Raw genomic sequence first — 24,312 nt, forward strand, 5'->3', positions numbered from 1 at the left:
AAAAATAAGCCTCGCGTCGCCAGACAGCCGAAAGTTAGCCCTCTCCTTGACCCCATACCTCGCCTCCTTGGAACGGAGGGCGCGCTGAGGATTAAGATTAGCCACGGTGTCCCCACGTCCGGTCACGGATAATCCACCAAAGTTGTTCTCGGGGAAGGTCCCCAGTTTGTGCGCACTTCACACCAAGGGCGCTAGACAGTCACGTTCAGATTCCTGAGATCGGCCCTTGAGTCATCGGGCCGGTGGGGGCCTTCGAGGAGGACTCTAAAGACAAAAAGAACGTCTCCCGGAGGCCACGAGACCATTTGGGACCGCCAGCCTTCGGAAAGAAAACACCGGCGTGCGTGTCCGTGCCTGTGTGTGTGTGTGTGTGGGTCTGTCGGTGTTGGGTTTCAGCAAGGGCGTCGACTCCTTGCATCAGCCACCGAAGCGGGGCAAGAACGTGGAGGGATTGCATCATCTGCCCTTGGCGAAAGAACACCCGGAAATTGCATCAGCCTTCCCGAACTTCGAACACCACGTGAATGCCTGGAAGGCCCCTCTCTCGCTCCGCGGACCTTGTCGCCCTCGGAGGGTTATATAGCAAGTGCTCAGAGAGCCCGAAGTCGCTAACTGCCGACTGCCGATTGCCATTAACCAGTCGACCATGCTACTTGTACATTCACTCTATGTAAAAGTTCTACTTCAATACGCCCACCCCAGGCCTGTTTCCTCGGAGCCATGCTAGCAGCAAGCCACAGCCCCGACACTTGGTTCCGCGCCTGAGGTCGTCACCCTCCCGAACGCAACAACTGGTTGGCAGCGACGGGATGGACTCCACGCAGACCATTGATCGCACGTGTGGGTGAGTGTCTGGCTTTTCCCTTTGAGTACACAGGTAAAAGCGGGTGTTGTTTTTCGTGTGACTATTTTTGACGTAGCATGTGTTGTGCGTCACGACAGCAGTGTTGGGACATAGCTAGAGCTCGAGACGGTCATGGATCTCAATTCACCTCGTAAGCCGGAATCGATATGTATCTGCGAAGAGTTAGGTGTGGATGTCGGGGGAGTGAAAAGAAAGCCGCACCTCATGAACCTAATTCCCGCCTCAGACGTTAGCGAGGCCGAGCTCCTAATGAGTTTGGAGCGCATTAGAGATAGGGAGAAATGTGAGCGGGAGAAAAGAGAATCTGAGCGTTGCCAGTGGGAACGCGAGCGTCGTGAGTGGGAACGCAGCATGGAGCGTGAGCGTTGCGAGCGGGAACGCAGAATGCAGCGTGCGCAGTGGGAGTGGGAACGTGAAATGGAACGAATGGACCACAAGATCAAGCAGATGAGGATAGAACTAGCATCTGTCCGGCAGGCGCAGGTGGTGGGTAGCGTTGAGGCTGTGACCGAGGGTGTGTGTCGGAGAGAGAGGAAAGCAGAAGGTGGAAACATCGAATTGACCTAAGAACAACAGCTTTCTTCCGACACGGGCGACAACGTTCCAGGTAAATTCGACCCGAATAGCGAGGTGCTGGAAGTTGCAAGTGAGCAGCTTCACGAAAAAGGCGGAGAGGAAACTCCTCAGGCGCTCGGCGGCTGCTTCTCGGAGGACGAAGGCGAGACCGTGATGGAGACGACGCCGTGCCAGTCCAGTCAGCCCAAGAGGGGCGCCAAGAAAGAGAAGTCAGCGGATCAGGAGTCTAGCCAGGATCGTGATGGCTTTAATCTGCCCCCGTGTGGTATCGAGGACAAGCCCAGGGGACGGGCGCAGGAGTCTGAACCTGCCACCAGGGACAGGGCTGTGATTGATATCTCATTCAACAATAGAGATTATTCTTGTCTGGTACGTTTGCGGCACCCCGACTCCGACCCGCTCCTGGAGTCCGGGTGCAAGAAGTTCGACGAGCGCGCGTCGAGCGGGCAGCTGTTGTCCAGGTTGGAGGAGAGAGAACCCGAGGTGACCCATCACGAGGAACCCTCAACCGACGGCGGCTGTGAGAGCAACCAGCAGGCGTCCAACGGGTAGCTGTTGTCCAGGCTGGAGGACAGAAAACCCAAGGTGACCCACCACGAGGAACGATCAATCGATGGCGGCTGCGAGAGCGACGAGCGGGCGTCCAGCGGGCAGCTGTTCTCCAGGTTGGAGGAGAGAGAACCCGAGGTGACCCACCACGAGGAACCCTCAACCGACGGCGGCTTCGAGAGCACGGCATCCGCCGAGGACACGGATGAGACAGAGCTGGATATAGATCAAGCTTCGTACCTGGGGCACTCGAAGAAATCGTCCCGTTTGCGCCGATCTTCGAAAGAAAAAGAATGCAAGAAAAACCAGCGCAAGGGCAGCGTCCTCCGATCAGGCCCGAACACATCCGACAAAGAGCATCATCGGAACTTTGGCGACTGCACATCGCGGAAGAAGCAGCCAACACGGCGGCGAGGCAGAGGACGGCGAGTAGTCCAACAGAAGAAGCGTTCGACCGTTGGTGGCAGCGATCAAGAGGGACCCAATCGAAACACGAAGGAGCCCGTATGCTACAGAACAGACCCGAAGCGTGTGCACCGAGAGACATCGGCGCGCTTGCGGCGCGGCGGATCGGAAATCAAGAACTCGGACGCTGAGGTGGGCCCTTCTTCTCGGTGGACGGAACCCAGGAGTAAGTGACTGCGCCGAATCAGAGTCCTGCGTTCTGACAACGATGCTTGCGGCAAAAAGCGTCATTTAAAGCTCGAAAAGTGCGCGTACAAGAATAAGCTATCGTACAGGCGGGGAGATGGAGAATGCCAAAACATCCATCGCCAGGAATCATCAGCCTACAACATAGCTACGAGCAAGAGAGCGGCAGGACACACCGATGAATCAAGACCGGACGAAGCAGGATCGAGACAGAAGCAGTCTGACAGGCGGCGCAACAGCTCAAGGAAGTCGTCCAAAGTGAAAAAGGCACGAAGGCCATCAAACGTGACTCGAACTTCTCCCACACCGAAAGAGGAAGATAATTCTTGGGATGCTGGAGCACTGCGAGGACAGTCGTCGATCTCGTCCAGGTACACCGGGCGACAGAGCTATCTATTCAACTTACCGCCCGTCATCACGTCAGATCTGAAAATCAAGTCAGGCCTCCTTGTCTGGAACTTCAAGTCGAGAATCAAGTCCAGTGAGAAGGATTTGAAGAGTTCCAGTGGCATCAAGAAGAAACAGGGTGTTGGTTAGAGTGGACTTTCGAGGGATTAGAAGAGGGATGGCCGTGGTAGTGGCCCTCGGGAAAAAGGAGAAACTCTGGCTTAGTGAGCTGTTTGATCAGTTTTATTTTCACGGGAGTCCGAGTTTTTTTCTGCGTATTGTTCGACTTTAACTCGTATTATTCGCGTTGAAGTTTATTAAGCGTTTCTCTCGGCATAGTTCGTTTTTTTAGAACACGCGATAGAACATAAAAGGGGTACTTGCTAAATTGATTTTAGTGCCTGGTGTGTGTTCGATCGGGTTCGCTGGACGCGCACCTGCGGTGCGGTCTTGGTTGTATGCTGTCATCCTCCAAAGATTTTCGCAAGCTGCCCAGGCGCTTGGAAGTGAGCAGAGAGAGGGCGCGGCCTTCGAAAAAAGCAGGAGACGGTGATCCAGCAGAGACATAACCGTATTGGGGGTTCCCCTACCACCCCGCCCTCATCGGCTCTTCGGTGGTTCCTCAGAGGGGTGGCTGCTGACCTCTCCTCTTCGGAAGCGACTTCTGGGCGGCGGAGGGACTGTTACGACTGGCTTCCTTAGCTCCGTCCTGGAGTTCGCCTTCACCTGTTACCAAGGGCGCTAGACAGTCACGTTCAGATTCCTGAGATCGGCCCTTGAGTCATCGGGCCGGTGGGGGCCTTCGAGGAGGACTCTAAACACAAAAAGAACGTCTCCCGGAGGCCACGAGACCATTTGGGACCGCCCGCCTTCGGAAAGAAAACACCGGCGTGCGTGTGCGTGCCTGTGTCTGTGTGTGTGGGTCTGTCGGTGTTGGGTTTCAGCAAGGGCGTCGACTCCTTGCATCAGCCACCGAAGCGGGGCAAGAACGTGGAGGGATTGCATCATCTGCCCTTGGCGAAAGAACACCCGGAAATTGCATCAGCTTTCCCGAACTTCGAACACCACGTGAATGCCTGGAAGGCCCCTCTCTCGCTTCACGGACCTTTTCGCCCTCGGAGGGCTATATAGCATGGGCTCAGAGAGCCCGAAGTCGCTGACTGCCGACTTCCGATTAACCAGTCGACCATGCTACTTGTCTATTCACTGTATATAAAAGTTCTACTTGAGTACTCCCACTCCAGGCCTGTTTCCTCGGGGCCATGCTAGCAGCGAGCCACAGTCCCGACACTTGGTTTCGTGCCTGAGGTCGTCACCCTCCCGAACGCAACACCCGACAGCCCGACGGAAACAACAGCGCGAGAAGCTCAAGCCGCTCCACAAACTCACGCCGAGCATGCGAGCGCGAGGGCAGTCATGCGTCACCTTGTTTGATGCAAAGCCGACCGAACACGCTGCGGCAGAAAGCGCAGACGGACGGCACGCACGGCACGGACGAAAGGCGCACGTACTGTACGAGCAGAGGCCATGCAGAATGATGCTGAGGTGATGGCGTGCAGGCACACGGCAGGCCGTGGCAGGCACCATTCCTCACGTGATTTTTGTGACGTATTAAATGAAAACTATTTAGTCGTTTTAAGTACTTTACATAATTCTAAAGCATAACAATTTCAAAAATGAATGCTTCTCACGGAAAGAGTTCTAACAATTTTAACCAAATTACAGAAAAGCGCCACGTAGCGGAGGGCATTAAACGCACTCTCTGGGACGCGAATATGCTTCTGTGTCCTCTCTTTACGTTTACTATATTGCTCAATGGTTACCTGACGGGCGGAAAGAGGACGTTGGCGTACTTGTCGCCTTTGGTTGGCTTCAGTTTGGTTAGTTTCGGTTTCTGTGCGCTCGCGGCTGTGTCGGTGCTTTATGTCATTTTCGATTAGGATTTTTGATACAAATATGCCCGTTGTAGCACACAACTGATACAACAGTGGTACTGAGTCACTTGAGAAAATGAAGTCGTTTCTAGTCATAATTGCTGACTTTTACGAACACTTTGAAATGCTTTGCACATTTGTATCGTAAATTGTTACCAGTTTCGTCGGATAAACGTTCCAACTTATGCGCGGGGAAGATTCCGTAGTCTATTGCCGTACCCTATGGCCCTAGTTTTTAGAAAAATAAGCTAAGGAAGGGCATAGTAAAAAATACATCGAGAACCTGTTTAGCAATGTGCTGGATTTCGAAGAACGCAGGAAGTCGCTGCTCGCTCTTTAATTTCCGCGACACCCACCTTCTCTGAACTGCAGCATCTGGTAATGGCTCTATAATAACCCAAATAATCTAAAAGAAAAGAAATGTTATTGTCTGGGGTTGTTTCCGTTTGCAAAAGTTAAGTACGGGACATATTTTGATATCTCGTTGTAAACGCAGGTTGTGAAAATTATTTTAACTGTCCTTCCGGCAATAATACACTTATTAACAGCATTTCACGATATTAGTGTCAGGAAATAGACAAGTTGCTTTGCGAACATTTGCTCATGACGTACGTAGGATATGACAAAACGACAAGACCGTCAAGTGAAGTCTGAAAGTTTGTCTTGCGTCAAGTTCGCCAAATGATATTAAAGGACGTGAGACAAGTGACCTTAAAGGGCCCCTGAAAAAAAAAAAGTTCTAGCCAATTTGGTTGGCACACACGTGCCAAAATATTAATTTTACGAAAAAAAAAAAAATTCAGAGCAATATTGACAGCGCGAAACGCGACTTAGCCGGTAGTTGCCTCCTTTACAATTGCTTTATATCTCGGCATTTCGGGCGCGTGGATGAAAGGTGGATCGGCTTCGCCTTCACGTTGAGGTGGAAAGAGCGCGTTACCATCTTGTTGAGCGAATGAACATTCCGTGACGTCATGGACTATGCGCGCAGAATTTCAAATATATCTCTTGCCGTCAGTATTGCCCTAAACAATTTTTTGTTCGCGGAAAACTTATTTCTCGACAAGCGTGTCACAACCAGATTGTTCAAAAAGTATATATATTTTTTCAGGGCTTTTTAAGCAAGTTTGACTGAAGTATAAGGCTAGGCACATCACTTCATGAACCAGTGTACAAAAATCTTTGTTCGTTGAAACAGATGCACTTTGTACATTTCGCCATCTACAAGGCTGTACTCGGGTGGTTTCTTTGAGGCTTATTATATATTGCGGGCTCTAGGCACTCTCAAGCTGCCTGTGACGGTATTCTGGCCGGTTTAGTCCCAACATTTCTGTTGAAATGATAGAAATAAATAATCAAACTGTATGCCTTAAAATATTTGTTAAAGCACTCGAATGACACTTGACATGAGAGCGAGCATGGTGTACTACTTCTTTAAATGACAAATAAACATATAAATTAAGGTAGTGTTTACATCGCAAGAACGAATATGAACGTTTAACACATTTTGGTGTAATACCATGGATAAAAAAAGCGCCTGATATTGATGTTCCCCTTATTTCAGGATGAAATAAAATTCAAGTTAAACTGATAATGCCATTAAAGGAAAATATGCAAGCGAGCAAGACAAGAATGACGAAAAAAAACCACGGAGGAGGGGAACAAGGGGGACAATGGAGAAACACAAATCTCCAAACACAGCTAGGTGACTGGGAAAAATATACGCCTGGTTCTGGTATCGAACCATGGACCTCTCAATTTCCAGTGGAGCGCTCTACCAACTATGGTAACCAGGAGTTAGACGTCAGTGGAGCAAACGGGCTTTATCAGCTGCACTAGTCTAACACCAACAAGGGTGAACGGCTTGCATTTTTAAGGTTATGGTGATAATGCAGTTAAAGACAGAGGTGCAAGCGAACTGGACAAGAATAACGAAAATGGTCCCTGGAGAAGGAGATGATTTGTTTCCTTTGTCCAGGGATTATTTTCGTCAATCTTGTCCAGCTCGCTTGCACGTTTGCCTTTCGGTGCATTATCATCATAACATTAAAAATGCAAGCCCTTCATCCTTAGTGGAGTTAGACTGGTGGCAGCTAATAAAAACCGTTTGACCTATGACGTCCAACTCCTGGTTAGCTCAGTTGGTAGAGCGCTTCACTGGTAACGGAGAGATCTGAGGTTCAATACCAGACCAGGCAGATCTTTTCGTCCTCGCACCAGTCACCTAGCTGTGCTTAAAAATTTTTCTTTTTCTTTTTGTCTTCCTTCATCCCTTTCTACACGAATTAACTTCGTCAGGCAAGTTAAACATTCGTTACCTATCTTCGCGAGTTCCCCCACGCAATGAAAGACAACTGTTTTCAATTAATATTGAAGGTAAGGCACGATTCTTGTAGGAAACACAATAGTTTCTCCTTTCTATTATTGTAAAGATCCTACATGAGCGATCAAAAATATACGTTGCGCTACTTATTTCGAATGTTCCGCCAATATATGGTTGAGCAGACTTGAGTTATTTTAAGTAACTGTGTCTTCAATCCTCCTACTGACTTGGAGTCATTTACATATTCAGTGTAGTTCAGGGCAAATGCTTATTCCTATGCCCCCCCCCCCCCCCCCCCCCCCCCGCTTCAAAAGTATCCGGTATGACGATGAGAAAAATAGTCAAAGACTTTTACAAAATTAATGCGGAAGTTATGAACATAATGATAGTATGCAATGGTACAGGACAACACTTTACAAAGTAAGGCGAGAAACGCTGTGGAATTCGACGGAAAACACGAAAACAACTCCTTCGCCAAGGCGCGAAGGAGTTACCAAAAGCTCCCAAATAAAATAGATAAATTAAAATTTGCCATATAATTTTTATACATATGTTCTCTTTTTTGTAAATTTCGCCTCGCGACTCGCGTAAACGAGATAGTAGTTCGACTTCGTGAATAGTGCGCGCATCTAACTCTTAAAAAAAAAAAAGGATGGCACGTGTGACGTCCTGCGGAAACATATTTTTCTTCATTCTGAGTTTGATACTTTGAGTTCGAACAAAACAAAAGTGCATTAAACCAAATGCCACGATCGGTTTTGTAGTTACCGATACTAGACGAACGGATATCCTCCAGACGCCCTCCAAACACAGTCGCATGATTACTAGACCCCCTATAAAATCAAGCGAGGTGGGCGCTGAAACTCCAGGCCACGCCATCGGAGAGTGAAATTCGGTAGAAGAATATCAGCAATTCAGAACAATGTCTTTTGCTCTGCTCGCCGTAGCGGCTGTGCTGGTTCTTCATGGCACTTATGCAAGCACGACTTACCCAGAACAGAATCCAGCGCTTCAAGAGTATCAAAATGAAGGACCGGTAAGTTTAGAAAGATATAAAGTAAGCGAAATAAATATTTGATCTACATTGAGTTCTTCTACTTGATGTGCCCGGCCCTCTGCCTGAGACGAGCGTAATCACGACTGACTTGACAACCAAGAGAAGTCCTTATCTTCGAACAACGATCTCACCTTGCAGTGTTTTCCCCTCGAAGAGACATGGTACGTGGCGTACAGGAATTACGAGACGGATCCAATTTTTGGCGGTTCGGCTAAATGTGTCAGATTCAGCGAGACTGATCCCGGGCAAAATGGCGCTTACCCAGTGATTGTCGAGTACGAACCAAACTTTTCAGCGTAAGTATACCTTTTAAACAAACTAACATCATTTCTCATTAGTGTGAACTTGAAAACGTCGAGAACACAGAGCAAGTGGCTACGGTGACCTTTTTTGTATGGCGCCTACTCTGCTGGAGAAAAATAACGTTATAAAAATAATGCACGATATTGAAAAAAGTGTTTGCTAGGTCAAGAACCAATAAGAACTAATTAAGGCAGAAAACGCTATCAATTATCGATCATGGTTATTTCGTTCGTAAAAACAGTAATAACCCCGACGTTAAGAGGGTTTCTTTATAGTTTTCAGAAACATAGCAGCTACCTCACAAAATTAGAGCCCTCTACTCCAAGGGGACGTCGCTACCTCACAAGAGGTGTTTTCTTCCAACAAGTTTCTATTTGTTTCTTTCTGCCAGAACGGCATCTTAGCTGCAAGATGAAATCCAAAACTCGTTTAGGATATGGCTTCTCAGGATGTACAAACCTCTACATTTTTAGCTCGAAACAAAGTTGGAAAGTTTTGTAACTTTTCAACATATTCCACCCGTAAGCTCTCGACTATGGTAGAGGTCGGCGTTTCAGCCATCAAGAGTTAAATTCTGGGTTGCGAAAAATTTGGCTCGTTTTGTTTGTCGAACACTGTACTTCCCTTTTTGGGTGTAATGGGCGATGAAATTTACGGGCAGCAACCTTCCTCGGCCAGTTGCACTCCGTGTTCAGTGTACATGAGCAGCAACTAATCAACTTGGACAAAATCTACGCACCCGTTAAGTTTAATCTGATAGGTTCAGCATGCTTTATTTCGTTTTACATTACGGTTGGCCGTAAGGGACACCATGGGCCATCGAAATCAATTCAATGAAAATGTCAAGGAGTACACCAAACCGAAAGTCAAGTCCGAATTCTAGAACTAGAAACGGAACATTTGTTTGTGTAGCATTTGAAAGTCGGATTACTTATTACAGCTTTGATGGGTTTCATTACAGTGATCTAACAGTGACCCTCAGCTCATCACCAGGATATACACTGAAAAATATTTTGAATTTTCAGCCTCAAGGTCGTGAGTATTACTGCCTTCAAAGCTTATGTTAAGAGAGTCCTGTTAGTTTTTACTAAGGGTGTTTGCGTTTATACAATGTGTATATATAAAGCCTATAAATCCTTTGGAGAAATTAATATTCGGGTCTTAAGGTGCATACAGAATTACCTGGCTATGAACTTTCTTCTGTTGTACTAGAAGTAAAATTAAGAAGCTCTTTGCTACTTGCCTAAACGTCCTCGTTTCTGACTGGGATTTAAATTCGATAAAACGACCACTTTCACTCACAAAGAAACTCATTTTGTCTTCAAAAAAACGTTGTCCTAAGACAGTGGTTTTCAAATGGTGGTTCGCGAACCATCCCCGAATCCCTCAAGTACCAAGCAATAAAATGATTTTTTTTAAAGAATTGATGCTGACTGTTTTACATGAGCACCAAATCACTAGGGTTCAGTTGTCTATGATTCAGGCCTTTAAGGTTGGCTTGTATGTATTTAGTTTTCTTTATTTAGACTTTTTTCAGTGTAATCGTCTATTATCCCACACGTCGCCGGTGGGGAGTTTCTGCTTACTTCCACTGGTCCAGAAGGGGCCCCCAAAACGTCATTGGTTGAGAACCACTGTCCTAAGATATTAGTGAATACGAGATATCATGGTATATGTGTCACACCATTTAACTCAATTTAGCTCGATAAATATGATGGAAGACAAATTATGATTCTGTCAGATATCCGACTTGACACTTTTTAAGTGGATTTTTGGTTTCATTTTGCCCTATAGTCCGTAGGTGGATAAAATTACTTTATTAAGGGATCTGTTGATGAAAACTAATTTGTATCTTCGCAGAGAGTATGTCGGTGCCGGCTTACTCAGCGTACAAAGACGTGAAGAAGTGTGACGTACTCCGAACGACCTACGCAGGGGGTAAGATCCTCTCTTAGATTTAGAATGGCGTACATAAACTCCCAGTGCATTATTCGTGCATTATTTTCTACTGTAGGAAGTTACCCGCGTCACATTGTTTTTCAATTCAGTCATCGCCCCTTAGGATCTTCAAAATTCGCTAATTGTCTTTGTGTACATAGTTAATATTATATATTCACGAACATTTAAATACTTTCAAGGAGTTGCAACTTGCTTGACGCAGTTATCAGTTCTATACAAGGCGACTATTAAAACGCTGCTATCATAGCATAACCTTTTGAATCTTTTAAACTTCACGCGCTCGTATATCTTTCTAGGATGGTAAACTAAATACAAGCTCGGACAGTACTTTGGGATTCACGGATATATGAGCAATTTTGACAGGTTTGGTTTCCGTTTGCTGATCTACTGGCATTTCCTTTTTTTTTTTTAATTTTGCAATGAGCCAAGCTTTATTTTCACAAATAATAAGTGGGGACTCATCTGTTTGAATTGGTGCTTCCTGTTATTGCTATGCTCGTTAATACACATAACCGTATTTTATACGGCGCAGTCTTGGTATCCTGACGTCTCACTAATTAGTTCACCTTTAAACCCTGTAGATGATGCCTGTGTCCTCCTCGTCCCAAAGAGCCAGCTGGGACATCACGAAATGTGCTGTGACTTCATCTTTGACCTACTCTGCGGCACCGCACCGAAGTATAACATTTCCGACAGCAGCTGTCCGTAGAAGGCATGATGCAGCTTTATACAGCGTCTTTGTTGCCGACAAGTTAAACGCCGTTTATGCATGGGAATGGTTGCTGGTGATAGAAACGTATCCCAGTTGTAAGTAAATAAAAAAATATTATTGGCATATTTTTTTTTGCTTTGCTTTATTGACTTATATCGTCCCGGTTATTCAAAATGAATGCTATACTCCATTTCACAAATACCTGCGATACTGACAAAGGCACGGTCGCGAGGATTTGTAAAACGTATTCAATGCTCATGTTCCCGTGCAAACAGAACAATCAGTTTTTCTAAGCTCACGCGCCTCTGCCTTTGCCCATACAGCCTATAAAAAATAGACTACCCTGTGTAATCAAAATGGCGGTTTGGAAGCTTTGACTGTCCTGAAAAGCGAGTGACTAGCCTTTGGGCAAAGTGACGACCCCAAACCGCTGAGGAATGACCATGTTTCTGCACGTGGTGACGAGAGCGGGGGGGACTTTTGATTTTGGTATTTACGTGCAGGCAGTCGTAAATAATTCCAGTAACTTCGATAACTACACGAGATCTATAGATTATTTCCTTATTTAGCTTTCGTGATCCTTCAAGATCGACCAAGCTCACATGTGTTGTAAAATTAGCGTAAATTGGTGGAATAAATATTTTGTCAGCGCGAGAAGCAACAGTGATTCTCGACAGATGTGGCTCACCGGCTCACCCCAAATACCATTGACTACCGATACTGGAAACTGGAGCCAAAATACATGGAGTTGTCGGGAGACACAGAAGTGCTGCCATCTCTCGGTGTGGGATGGTAAACTATGAGCTCGAAATTAGAAGAATAACAGTCATTCACTACACTATTTTTTCTCTTCACACTATCAGGAATTGTGAATATGTGGCAAATCGTTGTGCCGATTTCAACTGAGCAAGAGCTGATACACAATATTTCTAATAATGAGGTGCGCTTTATATTAGCAGTATTTAGATTATATGGACCCATGTATTACACCTGGTACAAATGACCTACTGGCAATCATTCACTTTCTAGTAAGGTAACTGTTTATGGACCACTCTAAAGGCAATGGCTGTTACAAGCTGTAGTAACTGGCTCTTTGCAGTTAGAAATAAAGCACAGCAATTCAAATATGTAATTGCTCCATGGGTCATTATTTAAAATTATATAAGATGCACTTCCAATGAGGCTGGAAATGCTACACGACATAGTAATTACAGCCAGTAAATGAAACACTGTTTAACGAAGAGCCAGTATTTATAAGAAAGTAGAAATAATGTCCGGTTCAGTATTACTTGTCGTTTGGGGGGCCTGGTTAGCCACTAATGACTACAATGACTATTGGATTGTACTGCTGAGTTATTTAAACGAGTATAAACTAGATTGCCTTCCAAAGGTTATTGGTGGCTCTGGGCCTATATCCTAAGCTATTTCGGGGCATATAGACAAAGCAGCTGTTTATTAGGTAGTTCCTCTTGTGATAGACTTTAATGACCATTAGTGACCATTTCGTGATATTTGTGAGGTTATGTCTCAAACTGGATTTGAATGACTATTATTTGCTATTTGATTTTATTTCCTAATTAGCAGATTTTGGTTCCAAATGACCCTTTCGTGGGCGGTGGGAAGTATACTTCCCAATATAAAGATGGGCATAAATATGTCCGTAGGGAAGCTCGCTTCCCATCTGCGGCCTGTGGTGCCCTCTGTTAGGATTTGTTTGCACTACGAAAAAATATGTTGTATCTTTCCTTGCAGGGGTAGTACTTTTATTGTTATATTATATCCCGCCAACTGCGTGCGCCGGACATGCCATGTGCCGGAGGCTTTGTTCTTTCCTCGCGTTTATCTCAGACCCCAAGTCTGCATGTCCATCGATAAAGGTAACTGTATCTGTCAGCCTTTCTGATCTCAAAGAAAGCTATACGCTACCGAGTTGCAAGCGTAGTATAATTGAATGAATCAATGAACCAACCGATGAATGCATGAACGAATGAATATGGCAAACGACATACATTTTTTGTCTCAAGAACACATGAAGATGGGACGAAGACGACTGTCACCTGCCCGAAGGTTGTTGCGACCTACAACCAAATAATGGGAGGCGTCGACAAGTTCGACCAGCTGCGGGAGAGTTACGCCATCTGAGGCTGCGCACTCAAGTGGTGGCAGAGGATTTTTTATTTCTTTGTGGACCTTTCAATTGGCAATGCGTTCGTTTTGTACAACACCGTGGGGTTGCAGAAGAAAGATCAGCTTTCTTTTAGACTGAAGCTCGCAAGGCAGCTTACCTGTGGACACACGTCGTGCAAGGAGAGAGGGAGGACGCCGTCATTCCTTTCTAAGGACATGAGTGTGCCCAAAGGGGTCAAGTTTACCAAAGTGGGACAGCACTTCTCAATTGAAAACTTCAACTACCGCCGATGCAGAAGCTGCAGCACCAAGCGACATGAAAAAAGAACCAGGTACACATGCACTGCGTGGTGTACCCCACTGCAAAAAAACATGCTTCCGAAAATTTCACGGAAATTTCACGGAAGTATGCTTCCCACCCACGTAGAAAAAACTACGCTTGTGATAAAAATAAACATTTTGCTGAATTGTGATACTCTATCAATGTAATCTGTCAATTAAAAAAAATGAAGTTCCCTGCTCCTTTTATAAAATTTGCCCATGAAAGGGTTAATGACTATCAATGACTACTTGTAACTATTTTGAGTTATTTGATTGCGCGCGAACTGAGTTGGCTTTCAATGGCTAATTTGGGCTTTTTTTATCAAAATTTGATATGGCAGAAATGTAGTTTAAATGACTTCTAGTTGCTTTTAATTACTATTGGTCACTATTTCTAGTGATTTGATGGTGTGAAGACTAAGTTGGCTTCCAACGGCTAATATTGGCTATTTGATATTTCTGACTTATATGGCAGGGCTGGGGTCCGAATAACTTCTGGTGACTATGCATGATTTTTACTTGCTATTTCGAGCTATTTGATTGTGTGGGCACTGAGTTGGCTTCCAATGGCTATACAGTCAGATCTATTAATTATATGGCAAATTCAGGCTTCAAATGTCTCCTGGTGATGATCTATGACTATTAGTCACTATTTCAACTTATTTGCTTGTGTGCAGACTGAGTTGGCTTCATGCCTTCCACCTTCCACCTTCCGGCGTCATTAATATTATTACCCTCGTTGGATGTGTTTAAAAGTGCTGTTACTAATTATTTTTGCGAAAGTGACCCGTGACCTATTCCATGTCTTCTATTACTGTTTGTTCTTGTTTTTTTCACTCCCTCCCCTCTGTAACACCCCCAGGGCCTTGAGGATATGTAAATAAATATGGCTGTTATTGGCTATATGATCATGTTTATAAATGATATGGCAGATTTGGGGTCCAAATGACTTCCGTGACTATCAATCACTATCAGTCACTATTTCGACTTATTTGTTGTGTGCAGACTGACTGGGCTTCCAATGGGTACTATTGGCTATACATTCATATTTATAATTATAGGGCAGATTCGGGGTCCAAATGACTTCTAGTGACTGTCCATGATATTCAGTTAATATTTCGAGTTATTTGATTGTGTGAAGACTGACTTGGCTTCATATGGCTATTATTGGCTATATGATCATATTTACAAATTATATGGCAGATTCGGAGTTCAAATGACTTCTACTGACTATTAATGACTATTGGTCACAATTTTGAGTTATTTGATTGTGTGTGGGCTGAGTTGGCTTCCAATGAGTATTATTGGCTATTTGATCGTATTTCTGAATTATATGGCAGATTCAGGGTCCAAATGACTTTCGTGGCTATCAATGACTATTAGTCACTATTTCAACTTATTTGATTGTGTGCAGATTGAGTTGGCATCATATGGCTATTATTGGCTATGTGATCATGTTTATAAATTATATGGCAGATTTGGGGTCCAAAATGACTTCCGTGAGTATCAATCACTATCAGCCACTATTTCGACTTATTTGTTGTGTGCAGAATGAGTTGGCTTCCAAGGCTACTATTGGATATGCATTCATTTTGTCACAAAACACAAGTGATGAGGCGATAATAACTGAAGAAACTAACCATTTAATGGGGCGAACTTGTGCCCCCCCCCCCCCCCCCCCGAAAAAAAAGGGAACAGAAGAAAGTAGAGCGTCACGGGCGTCCAAGTCGGCGTGACAGCAAAGTCGAACGCTGGGGCGAAACTGACTGTGGCTCGCCACGCGAAGCCCCTTATGTACATGCGTGGGCTTCTGGAATAATCGGCGTAGAAAGTTCGACGCGCAGAACATTCGGACCTGGAACAAGCAACAGGGTTCTCGAATTCATCAGAATACTAGTCTGCAGGAATAAACAAAAAGATGCGCCGCTCCCAGGAATCGAACCCTGGCTTTTCGCGTGGGAGGCAGGTACGATAACCGTTCGGCCACGCGCGCGCTTTTCTTTTCCTTTTTTGATCGGCCACGCGCGCGCTGCCTACTTGGCCAGCGGCGCGCACGGCAATATTTATAATTATATGGCAGATTTGGGGTCCAAATGACTTCTAGTGATTGTCCATGATTATCAGTCCCTATTTCGAGTTACTTGATTGTGTTAAGACTGAGTTTCATATGGCTATTATTGGCTATATGATCATATTTAGAAATTATATCGCAGATTCGGAGTTCAAAGGATTTATAATGACTATAATTACTATTGCTCACAATTTCACTATAATGACTATTGCTCACAATCGACACGTCGACAAGAAATTACACACAGCGTGGACTATTAACGGCCGTAATCTCATGTTTTGTGGTCCCGAGAGCGTCATTTCTGGTCTCTAAACTAACCTAAAAGGCCAGACTTCGAAGCTTTAGCACAAGCCCAAAACGTAGAGCTTGTCTTCACACATGCTTGTTGTATTTTTGTACCTGAGCCTTTCTCTTAGCGTGTCGACGTATGGTGGACGAGCCAGTGCTGGGAATGTCAACGCTGCGAAGATCGGGGATCTTGCTTACGTACAGTCGGGGACAAAAGTCTCCAGGACGTGCGAGGTTCGGCTGAAGCGCATTGCTCTGCCAGCTGCCGGCGGGTCGCCTGGTTTCGAGATCACGCAAAAGCGCATGCGCGTCCTACTCTGCCAGCAAACATGTGTTTTCCCGCTCTTCTGCGGCACAGTGCCTAACTCGGAATCGGGCGCGTGGTACCGCCTCGGACATAGCGCTGGCGGTTGACGAGCGTCTGCTACACATTCCGAAACTCGAGATACCGCCTGGGGCATTGCGCCGCAATTCGCCGTGTCAGCGCACCTTGCTTTATAACCAGCTGAGCTTATCGCTCAGTTGAGCTGCCGTGACTTCTTGCTTTATAGGAGCCAAGTCAGTAAGCGCTATCTCCGAGGCGGTACCACGCGCTCGATTCCGAATTAGGCGCCGCGCTGCAAAAGAGCGGGAAAGCGCGCATGTTGGCATGCGCAGTAGGACGCGCATGCGCTTTTCTGTGATCTCGAAACCAGGCGACCGGCCGGCAGATGGCAGAGCAATGCGTTTCAGTCGCAGCTCGCGTGTCCTGGAGACTTTTGTCCCCGACTGTACGAATCAACAAGCTGTAGCAACCAATATGTACGCATACATCGAGCTCTCACCTTTACATTAGTGTTGTTGATCAGGAAGTTTGTTTGTTTCGAGCGTCCATAGACGAATATTACTTTTTGCAATTACTGTTTTCTTAATACGCCTGAGTACGCGAGGTAAAACTCGGAAGCGCCATTGAAAAGCTCAATTATAACACACTTCTTATCCCTTATCTCTACTGACCCGCAGCACTGCACGAAGGGAAGTCCCCATCCGCTTGCATTTTACTAATATGCAACATCGCGTATGCGCATAGCGTTATCCTGCAAAAGTATAGGCACATTCGCACATGGAAACCGTTTTAAGAAGTAAAACCCTATTGAAAATTCCATCAAGATACGTAATTTGGGACACTGACTGCCAGTCAGCAGCCTTGGTGGAACGTGATGGATCATCAGACGTCATCTGATGGTCCATCAGATGATGTCTGACTGCCAAGGGAATTTCATCAACAAGGGCAGCATTTATATAAGAGTAAAGCTATACGCACTCATAAATATCGCCAAATGCCTGGATAAAACAAAATGTTCGAGAAAAAAGAAAAAAAGAATAAAAGCAGGACCACCGCGGATCGAACCCGCGACCACTTTGGTCGAAAGCGGACACCTTAACGCCTATGCTATAAAAACGCTTTGGAAACTCGATTTGACCATTTGTTTTACACGAGATGCTTCGGCTACAAATGCAGTTAAGCCTTCAGCATGTTATGCGAAGCGCTCGTACATCACTCGCCGTACTTCAGTTCTACTCACCTGCCATGTAGAGCACTTTTGCGTCGTAGAACGATCCTTTTGTTCGCGCGTCTCCGGCCCAGTAGACCTGGTACACCTTGTCTTCAACCACACCGCTAAAGTCCCTTACATCGTCCGAACTCACAACAGGCTGGGCCTTGCCCTATTGAAAATTCCATCAAGGTACGTAATTTGGGACACTGACTGCCAGTCAGCAGCCCTGGTGGAACGTGCCCTGATGGTCCATCAGATGACGTCTGACTGCCACTGATGGAATGTCCCAAATTACGTATGTGGTGGTCTTTGATGGAACGTACTGTGGTGGTCTTTGATGGAACGTATTGTGGTGGTCTTTGATGGAACGTATTGTGGTAGTCTTTGATGGAACATATTTGATGGAAGGTGTGATTGTGATCACTGCTGAGCTGATAGGATAGGCTAACCAGATTGCAGCGTTCCCAGAGAAACTATTACATAGTTTCGACTGCCATAGGATCCCTGCAAGTTAACTTCAAGGAGAACAGCCAATAAAATGACAAGTAAAATGCAAAATCAAACCTGTTGTATGTTTTTTAGGTCACAGAAAACGCCTGCCTTGAGCGATGCTCGATCTGAAAAGGTAAAACAAACAGCACAGTTAGAATAAATTAAGCTAAAGCAAGTGGTAACTGCAATGGTGGAACTGACAAATGGTGATTTGGAGCTCTTGTAACAGTAAAAAACTGGTTTTGGGGCAGACATTCTCACTATTGCGTCATTTTCAATGCAGAAGTTCAAAAATGCTATAACAACTTGGAACCTAATGCCAGTGCTGAGGGTTTCTCAGCAATGGTGACAGCTGCTCATATTGAATTCGAACAAGGGAATAAGTGTGTACCCGTACTTATTTCTTGTTTTTTTTTCTTTCACTTTTTAAATTTGCGTTTTTTAGGCAAAGAATTGAATTGGGCGGCTAGCAGGACTAGTGGGCAGCGAAACCACTGCCACCCACCGTGGGAAAAACCCTGGTTAGATGTGATCAATATTGTCCAAACAGTTTTCAGAAGGGTGCTGTGAGTCACATCAAGTTTGCTTTTCTCTCGGACATGCTAGATTTTAAAAACTGAACTATTTACTTGCCAGCAAAAAACATGTGCAGCCAACTCCACAAAATGACTTTTTCAAAGTGACCAATCGTCAAAAACTGCTCCACGTTGTACAATTCCAAATGTAGTTCCTGAAAAAAAAAGAAGGCAAACACGAATGACAATCTATACAAATGAGAGTTGCTTAAATCGTAGCTTGCTATAACTATCCAAGGTAATCCTGCAGTACAATGGCCACAGGAGACTGCCAGAAATCAGCTGACTTGTGCTCCAAGAAATTCCTACAAACAAGACTTAAGAACCATGCAGTTCCCTTTACTTAAAGGTTACCTTATAATGTGTTAGAATATATAAGAAAACAGATTTCAAATCTTAGAGCAAGACCTTGTAAGCATCGACATAAACTAAGCGAAAAAATTATGCAATTAGAGAACCCTTACAATATTTGTCGCCTTGGGCAAGATACTTTATATAAAGACTACCTAATTAAGCTAGTTAAGAAAAAAGTAACCTATAACAGTTACTCCTAAGAGGTAATTCCATTATTTTACTTTACTTCTTTTATTAAACAAATAAACAAGGAAAACTAGGAACCGGCTATGCTCAGGTTTTTTGCACAAAGTGCCTGTATCAGTGTTATTACATCTTATACTAAAGCAGCAGTTGCTTTTCTAAATTTTCATCCAAAAGTTTTACTTTACTGAAGGCAAGCACATCCATTTCCATCGCTGAGCAAGCTTTCAACTGGCACACTCGGTGGAATGTCTTGCATGCACAAGGATTTGTTCCTGGTTAAAACCTCAACAATACTCAAAGCCATTGCCTCTGTGGTTACCTTTCTCCACCACTGCTCCTCACTGTAAGCACAACTTTTGGAGAGTGTTGAAAAAAAAATATTCTCCTTGTTTATCTGTTGTCAGTGTTTTCTCTGCATTGCCAGCTGCACTTTGTCATTGGCGCTTGTCATCCATAATCCGAAATGCATAATCTTTTTGGTCATTGTCTATCCATGACAATCTAGATATAAGGTATGCATCAGATCATGCTCCTCAATGTAACTGTAATTAGAAAGATTAGAAAATTAACTACAAAAGAACAGTGCTACTTTTTTATTCAGTAAAAATAATGTGATACAGAACTTCCCACAAACTTAGCGTGTGACAGTTAGTGTTACCAAGAAAACAATTGTTACATTAATATGTTGCTTGCAACGTGTCACTACTTAATACTACCTGCGATTCAAACGTGGCAAGTTCATCGGCTACAAAAAGCCAGCAGCAGGTGACCTAGTATGTTTGAATTTAGCTATACTAGATTCAAATGAATTTAGCATATTAGGTTTGAATCTAGCTATAGTGTATAGTAACACCAGTTGGGGTCAAAACAATGTTACATGCGACGGACACTACTACAAAACTTGTCGGAAGTGACACCAGCTGGATCAGCGTTGTCTCCCTCTCAGAGTCGTGCTCGATCTGTAATAACTCACTTTTTACTTACCATGAAAATACACCAGCGAAGTTGACTCCGTAATTCGACTTGTTCAAATAGTTAAATCATAAAACGTTGCTCGACGTTTCGAGATGCTAACCGTATCTTCTGAAAAACAAGACATACACAAGACTGTCAGAATGCCAGTTAAAGCAAGTAAGAGTAGCTTAAATCGCAGTTGGCACTGGACATGCAAAGTAACCCTGCAGTGCAAGCATGGCTGCAGGAGGCTACAAGAGATCAGCCAACTTGCGGCCTGAAAAACCTCTACAAAACAAGAATGGACCATGCAGTTCCATTTTGAAGTTAACTCATTATCTGCTAAAATATGCATTAGAAAAAGGCTTGATACATGTTCAAACTGGGGCTTTAGGGGCAACAGGTTAGATGTGGCTGATATTGCTACAACAGTTGTCGAAAAAGTGACATCAGCTACATCAGCGTTGCCTCCCCCTCAGGGACATGCTCAATCTGTAGGAACTCAGACTCGTGACTTACCATAAAAAAAAAGCGAAGTTGACTCCGTAACTTAACTGGTTCAAATGGTTAAATCGTCAAACATTGCTCGACGTCTTGAGGTGCACACTGTATTTTCTGAAAAAGGAGACACAAGATTGCCAGACTGTCAATTTAATCAGGTTAGAGCAGCTTAAATAGCAGTTAGCACTGGATATGCTAAGTAATCATGCAGTGCAAGCATAGCTGCAGGTGGCTGGCAGACCGGCCGACTTGTGCTTTGAAAAACCTCTATAAAACAAAAAAGAAAGATCCATGAGGCTTCACTTAGTTCAAAGCTTAAAAGTTACTATTTAAAGGGGGGTGCAACGATTTCCGGACTTCGGTCAAAAATTTGTGGAGGTTGCTCTCTGACACTTCTGAAGTAAAGAACAGGAAACCGATTTCGACTGCGCGTCCTAGTTGTTGCGTAAAAAACAAATAGCTATTGGCATTTCGGGCACCCCTCAACTCACTCCCAGTCTTCAGGGTCACACCTGGTCGCACTCCTAGTGACGTCATTCGGAGTGCCGTGTAGGTTCCCGTGTGCTATGTCTGAGGACGCTTCCCTTCCCTCTCTCTGCTGACATTAGCGGGCGTTATGCTGCAGCTTGGAGCCGAGCGGGGGCACGTAATCTTCTAGCCGTAGTTCCTTCGGCTGCCACTTGCGGCTGCAGGTGGGGGAAAAAGCTTGGCTTTTGTTTTGCGATTATGCAGCGGAATCACAACATTCTTAATGAAGGAAATGTTTTCTGTATCCTCTGGGACGTGATAAACGTAAAAATGACGAGATGCAAATTCTCTTAATCATAAAATCGTTGCACCCCCCCTCTAATAATAATAATACATTTAAATATCAAACGAATAATTATTTTGTGCGAGAGCAAGGGGCAAAAAAGTTGCAAGGAGATAATTTGTAAAGTGGCAGGATGCCGGTTGCTGTAATTAAACAGACGTAGACTCCTAATAACACGGGATATAAATACCATATCATGTCGGCCACATCTGCCTTGACACTGTAGCACTCGCACTGCGTGCATGCATCACCCGGTCACAGCAGCGTACCGCAGCAAATCATGTATTGGCTCTGGGGGCTCAAACATTTTACAGATCAACCGTCTTTGGTTACAATTACAGGATGACTTCCCGTTTTAAATAAACGAGTTGAAATAAGTTTTATTTGCTTACAGTTCCCAGACTTCTGTGGTTGCTTTTGTGAGTCGTTTCAGTTGCTTTTTTTACGATGGTGTGTCCTGGAGCATTCTCAAATTGAAAATTTGTACAACTGCCGAACCGTCCTATCCGATGAAAGTATAAACAAAATATGACATCATTCGCTTTGATATTTGAAAGTTCTGAATACTCACAAAGCCCTTTGTTACTCTTCTCAAAAGATGGGCATCAGCCACATTAGAGTTGTCTTCCTCTTAGGCACATGCTAGATGTGTAGGAATTCAAATTTGCACTTACCATAAAAAAACATACAGGTTCAAGTGATTTCTGTGGAGACTTCATTTGAAGCCCTTCAGCATCGTTAAAATCTTGCGCTGGGCCGTCGTTCGCTTCACTGCTCCCATTCTCTTCAACCCCTTCTCCAAGTCGATTTGGAAGATTGGTCTAGGAGGATAGATTGCATCATCTAACATTAATGCCATGCCTGCTTCATGCATCCTCAGCCTGGTGAAGGTGAAGCCATTTATTTTCTACTATCAAGTCAGACTATGGTAGTGTTGGAACATGTTAAACCTGAATGACTGCTGAACAAGCACACATTCTATAGACCGAAACCCTGTTTATAAGCAAGCCCGCGTTTGCCCACACCAGGTGTGAGCACTGTGCGTGCGTAAAAACCAAATTTGCGTAAAGTGAAGCGTCTGCGCTGTGCCGCCGACAGCGCCACCGCATCTGCATGACGTCAGTGCCGCGTGCTGGTCTATACAAGATGACCATTCTTCCCTGCCTTGAAAGTTACAGCCTAATGACACCCAGTCTTCCCACGTTATCAATTCATTATAAATATGCAGCAGCGTAATTCTTTGTAAAATTAGTACAGCTCAAATGTTTGCGCGAGTTGTGAAAAAGGGCGCTACGGCACGATAAATGATAGGGTAATATAGATTATGTCATTCTATGACACATCCTGTGGACTTGATGCATTTCAAGATTTTCTCACATTTGCATAAACTCGAGAGTGGCCAAGGCTTCCTTTGAATAGGTAAATTCAACACGTAAAAAGCTCCAAACAAGACGCATACCGCCTTCAAGGATGGCGTAGGCTTTTTAAACATTGGCCGATGCTCAGTGACAAGGAAGCAATTGTCGTTGAAGACGTAAAAAGCCTCCTGAAAAAAATATGAGCTTGCATCTCAGACAATTTGAAACTGCAGGAACGGTGGCTATGTTCCTTACAAACAGTCTGACTGAGGAGCCAAGATTAATGCATACAATTTTGCAGTCCGTGGAACAGTGGTATTACGTGCCCTCCTGAGTAGCGCTATGCATGTATAGAGCGGAGGTATATTGCTTTAATATACACATAGAATATTATGAGCATAAAAATTAATATCACTACGATGGTCTTAGACCATCTGGTTGGGGGGAATCAGCGTACGGTGACACAAGAGCATTCTGTGAAATGAGAAATTCATTGGCTGCATTATGACTGCTAAACAACCAGTGAACGTGAAATACGCAGTGGTGATACACCAATGGGAATCAGTTCATCGAACGACGTTTCCTCGACAGATCGTTTCATCGACACCCCCCCATTGATTGGGGGGGGGGGGGGGGGGTAAGCTGCATGAGACGGTCGCCGAGAAGCGACCTGTACGGGTCGGTTAGGTGGGTTAACATTTTTGTAACGAGCAGCCGCAGACTGTCGCCGCGAAGTTGTGTGAACGCGGGCGGGGGTGTGGGTTTACGCGCACTTCAGTGATACACGAGTGGCGAAACGTCCCTGCAGCATGAAATTCGCGTAACCAGTGTCGATGAAACGTTCGTGTCGACGAAACGTGTCCATAAAAAGTTGTCCACGAAACGTACTGCCGCGAAACGAATTTCGACGAAACGATAGGGACCCCTTGGCGAAATGAGAAGGCTACAGGGCGCGCGAACGATGCGAAACTCGCAAAGCGCACTCACGCACTTAGACGATGCGTTGTCACGTGCTTTACTGCAACTCTTGCCTGCCAGCACGCGCAAATAGCCTCCCAATCGCTACAAACGGCGAACCGCGCGTCCCAGCGAGCTCGCGACATGACACAAGGTTCAAACGAGCACCCGACTTGAGCTTTCAACTCTGAGAAGAACGTCAAACACGAAATGAGATAGCGGCGACAGTCATTGAACCCGAAAGTTTCAAGCGACGCAAATTCGTGGTTTCGTTTCTTTCGACGAAACAAGTGTCAAAAATACGAACGAATCTATGACAGTCCCCAATCAATGTTAATAAAAAGAGCAGAACAAACTCACCGTTTTGATCACAAAAAGGAAAGCTCGCACAGAAACCACCAAGCACCTCTACCCCTCGACAAAACAAGCGCGGCAGTAACGGTAGTAACGGTCACGTAACGGT

At 44.9% G+C, this 24,312-nt stretch overlaps 2 protein-coding genes across 2 annotated transcripts in view; both read left to right on the plus strand.

Annotated features, from left to right (window-relative positions):
• Positions 1-540: 540 nt before the first annotated feature.
• The window catches only part of LOC115318382, an 80,871-nt gene continuing 57,099 nt past the window's right edge, over positions 541-24,312 (plus strand). Inside the window, exon 1 of the mRNA XM_042290963.1 lies at positions 541-844. The gene's annotated coding sequence lies outside the window, so the exon portion shown is untranslated. The remainder of the gene's footprint in view (positions 845-24,312) is intronic.
• LOC8026873 lies at positions 7,993-11,441 on the plus strand. Its single transcript, XM_029978146.2, has 5 exons — positions 7,993-8,321; positions 8,481-8,638; positions 9,607-9,680; positions 10,506-10,583; positions 11,186-11,441. Exons 1-5 carry the CDS (start codon positions 8,208-8,210, stop codon positions 11,311-11,313), a joined length of 552 nt encoding a protein of 183 aa, XP_029834006.1. The 5' UTR covers positions 7,993-8,207; the 3' UTR covers positions 11,314-11,441.

This window comes from Ixodes scapularis, unplaced genomic scaffold, assembly GCF_016920785.2.
Source record: "Ixodes scapularis isolate PalLabHiFi unplaced genomic scaffold, ASM1692078v2 PGA_scaffold1__304_contigs__length_218370807, whole genome shotgun sequence".
In the NCBI taxonomy this organism is placed as follows: Eukaryota; Metazoa; Arthropoda; class Arachnida; order Ixodida; family Ixodidae; genus Ixodes; species Ixodes scapularis.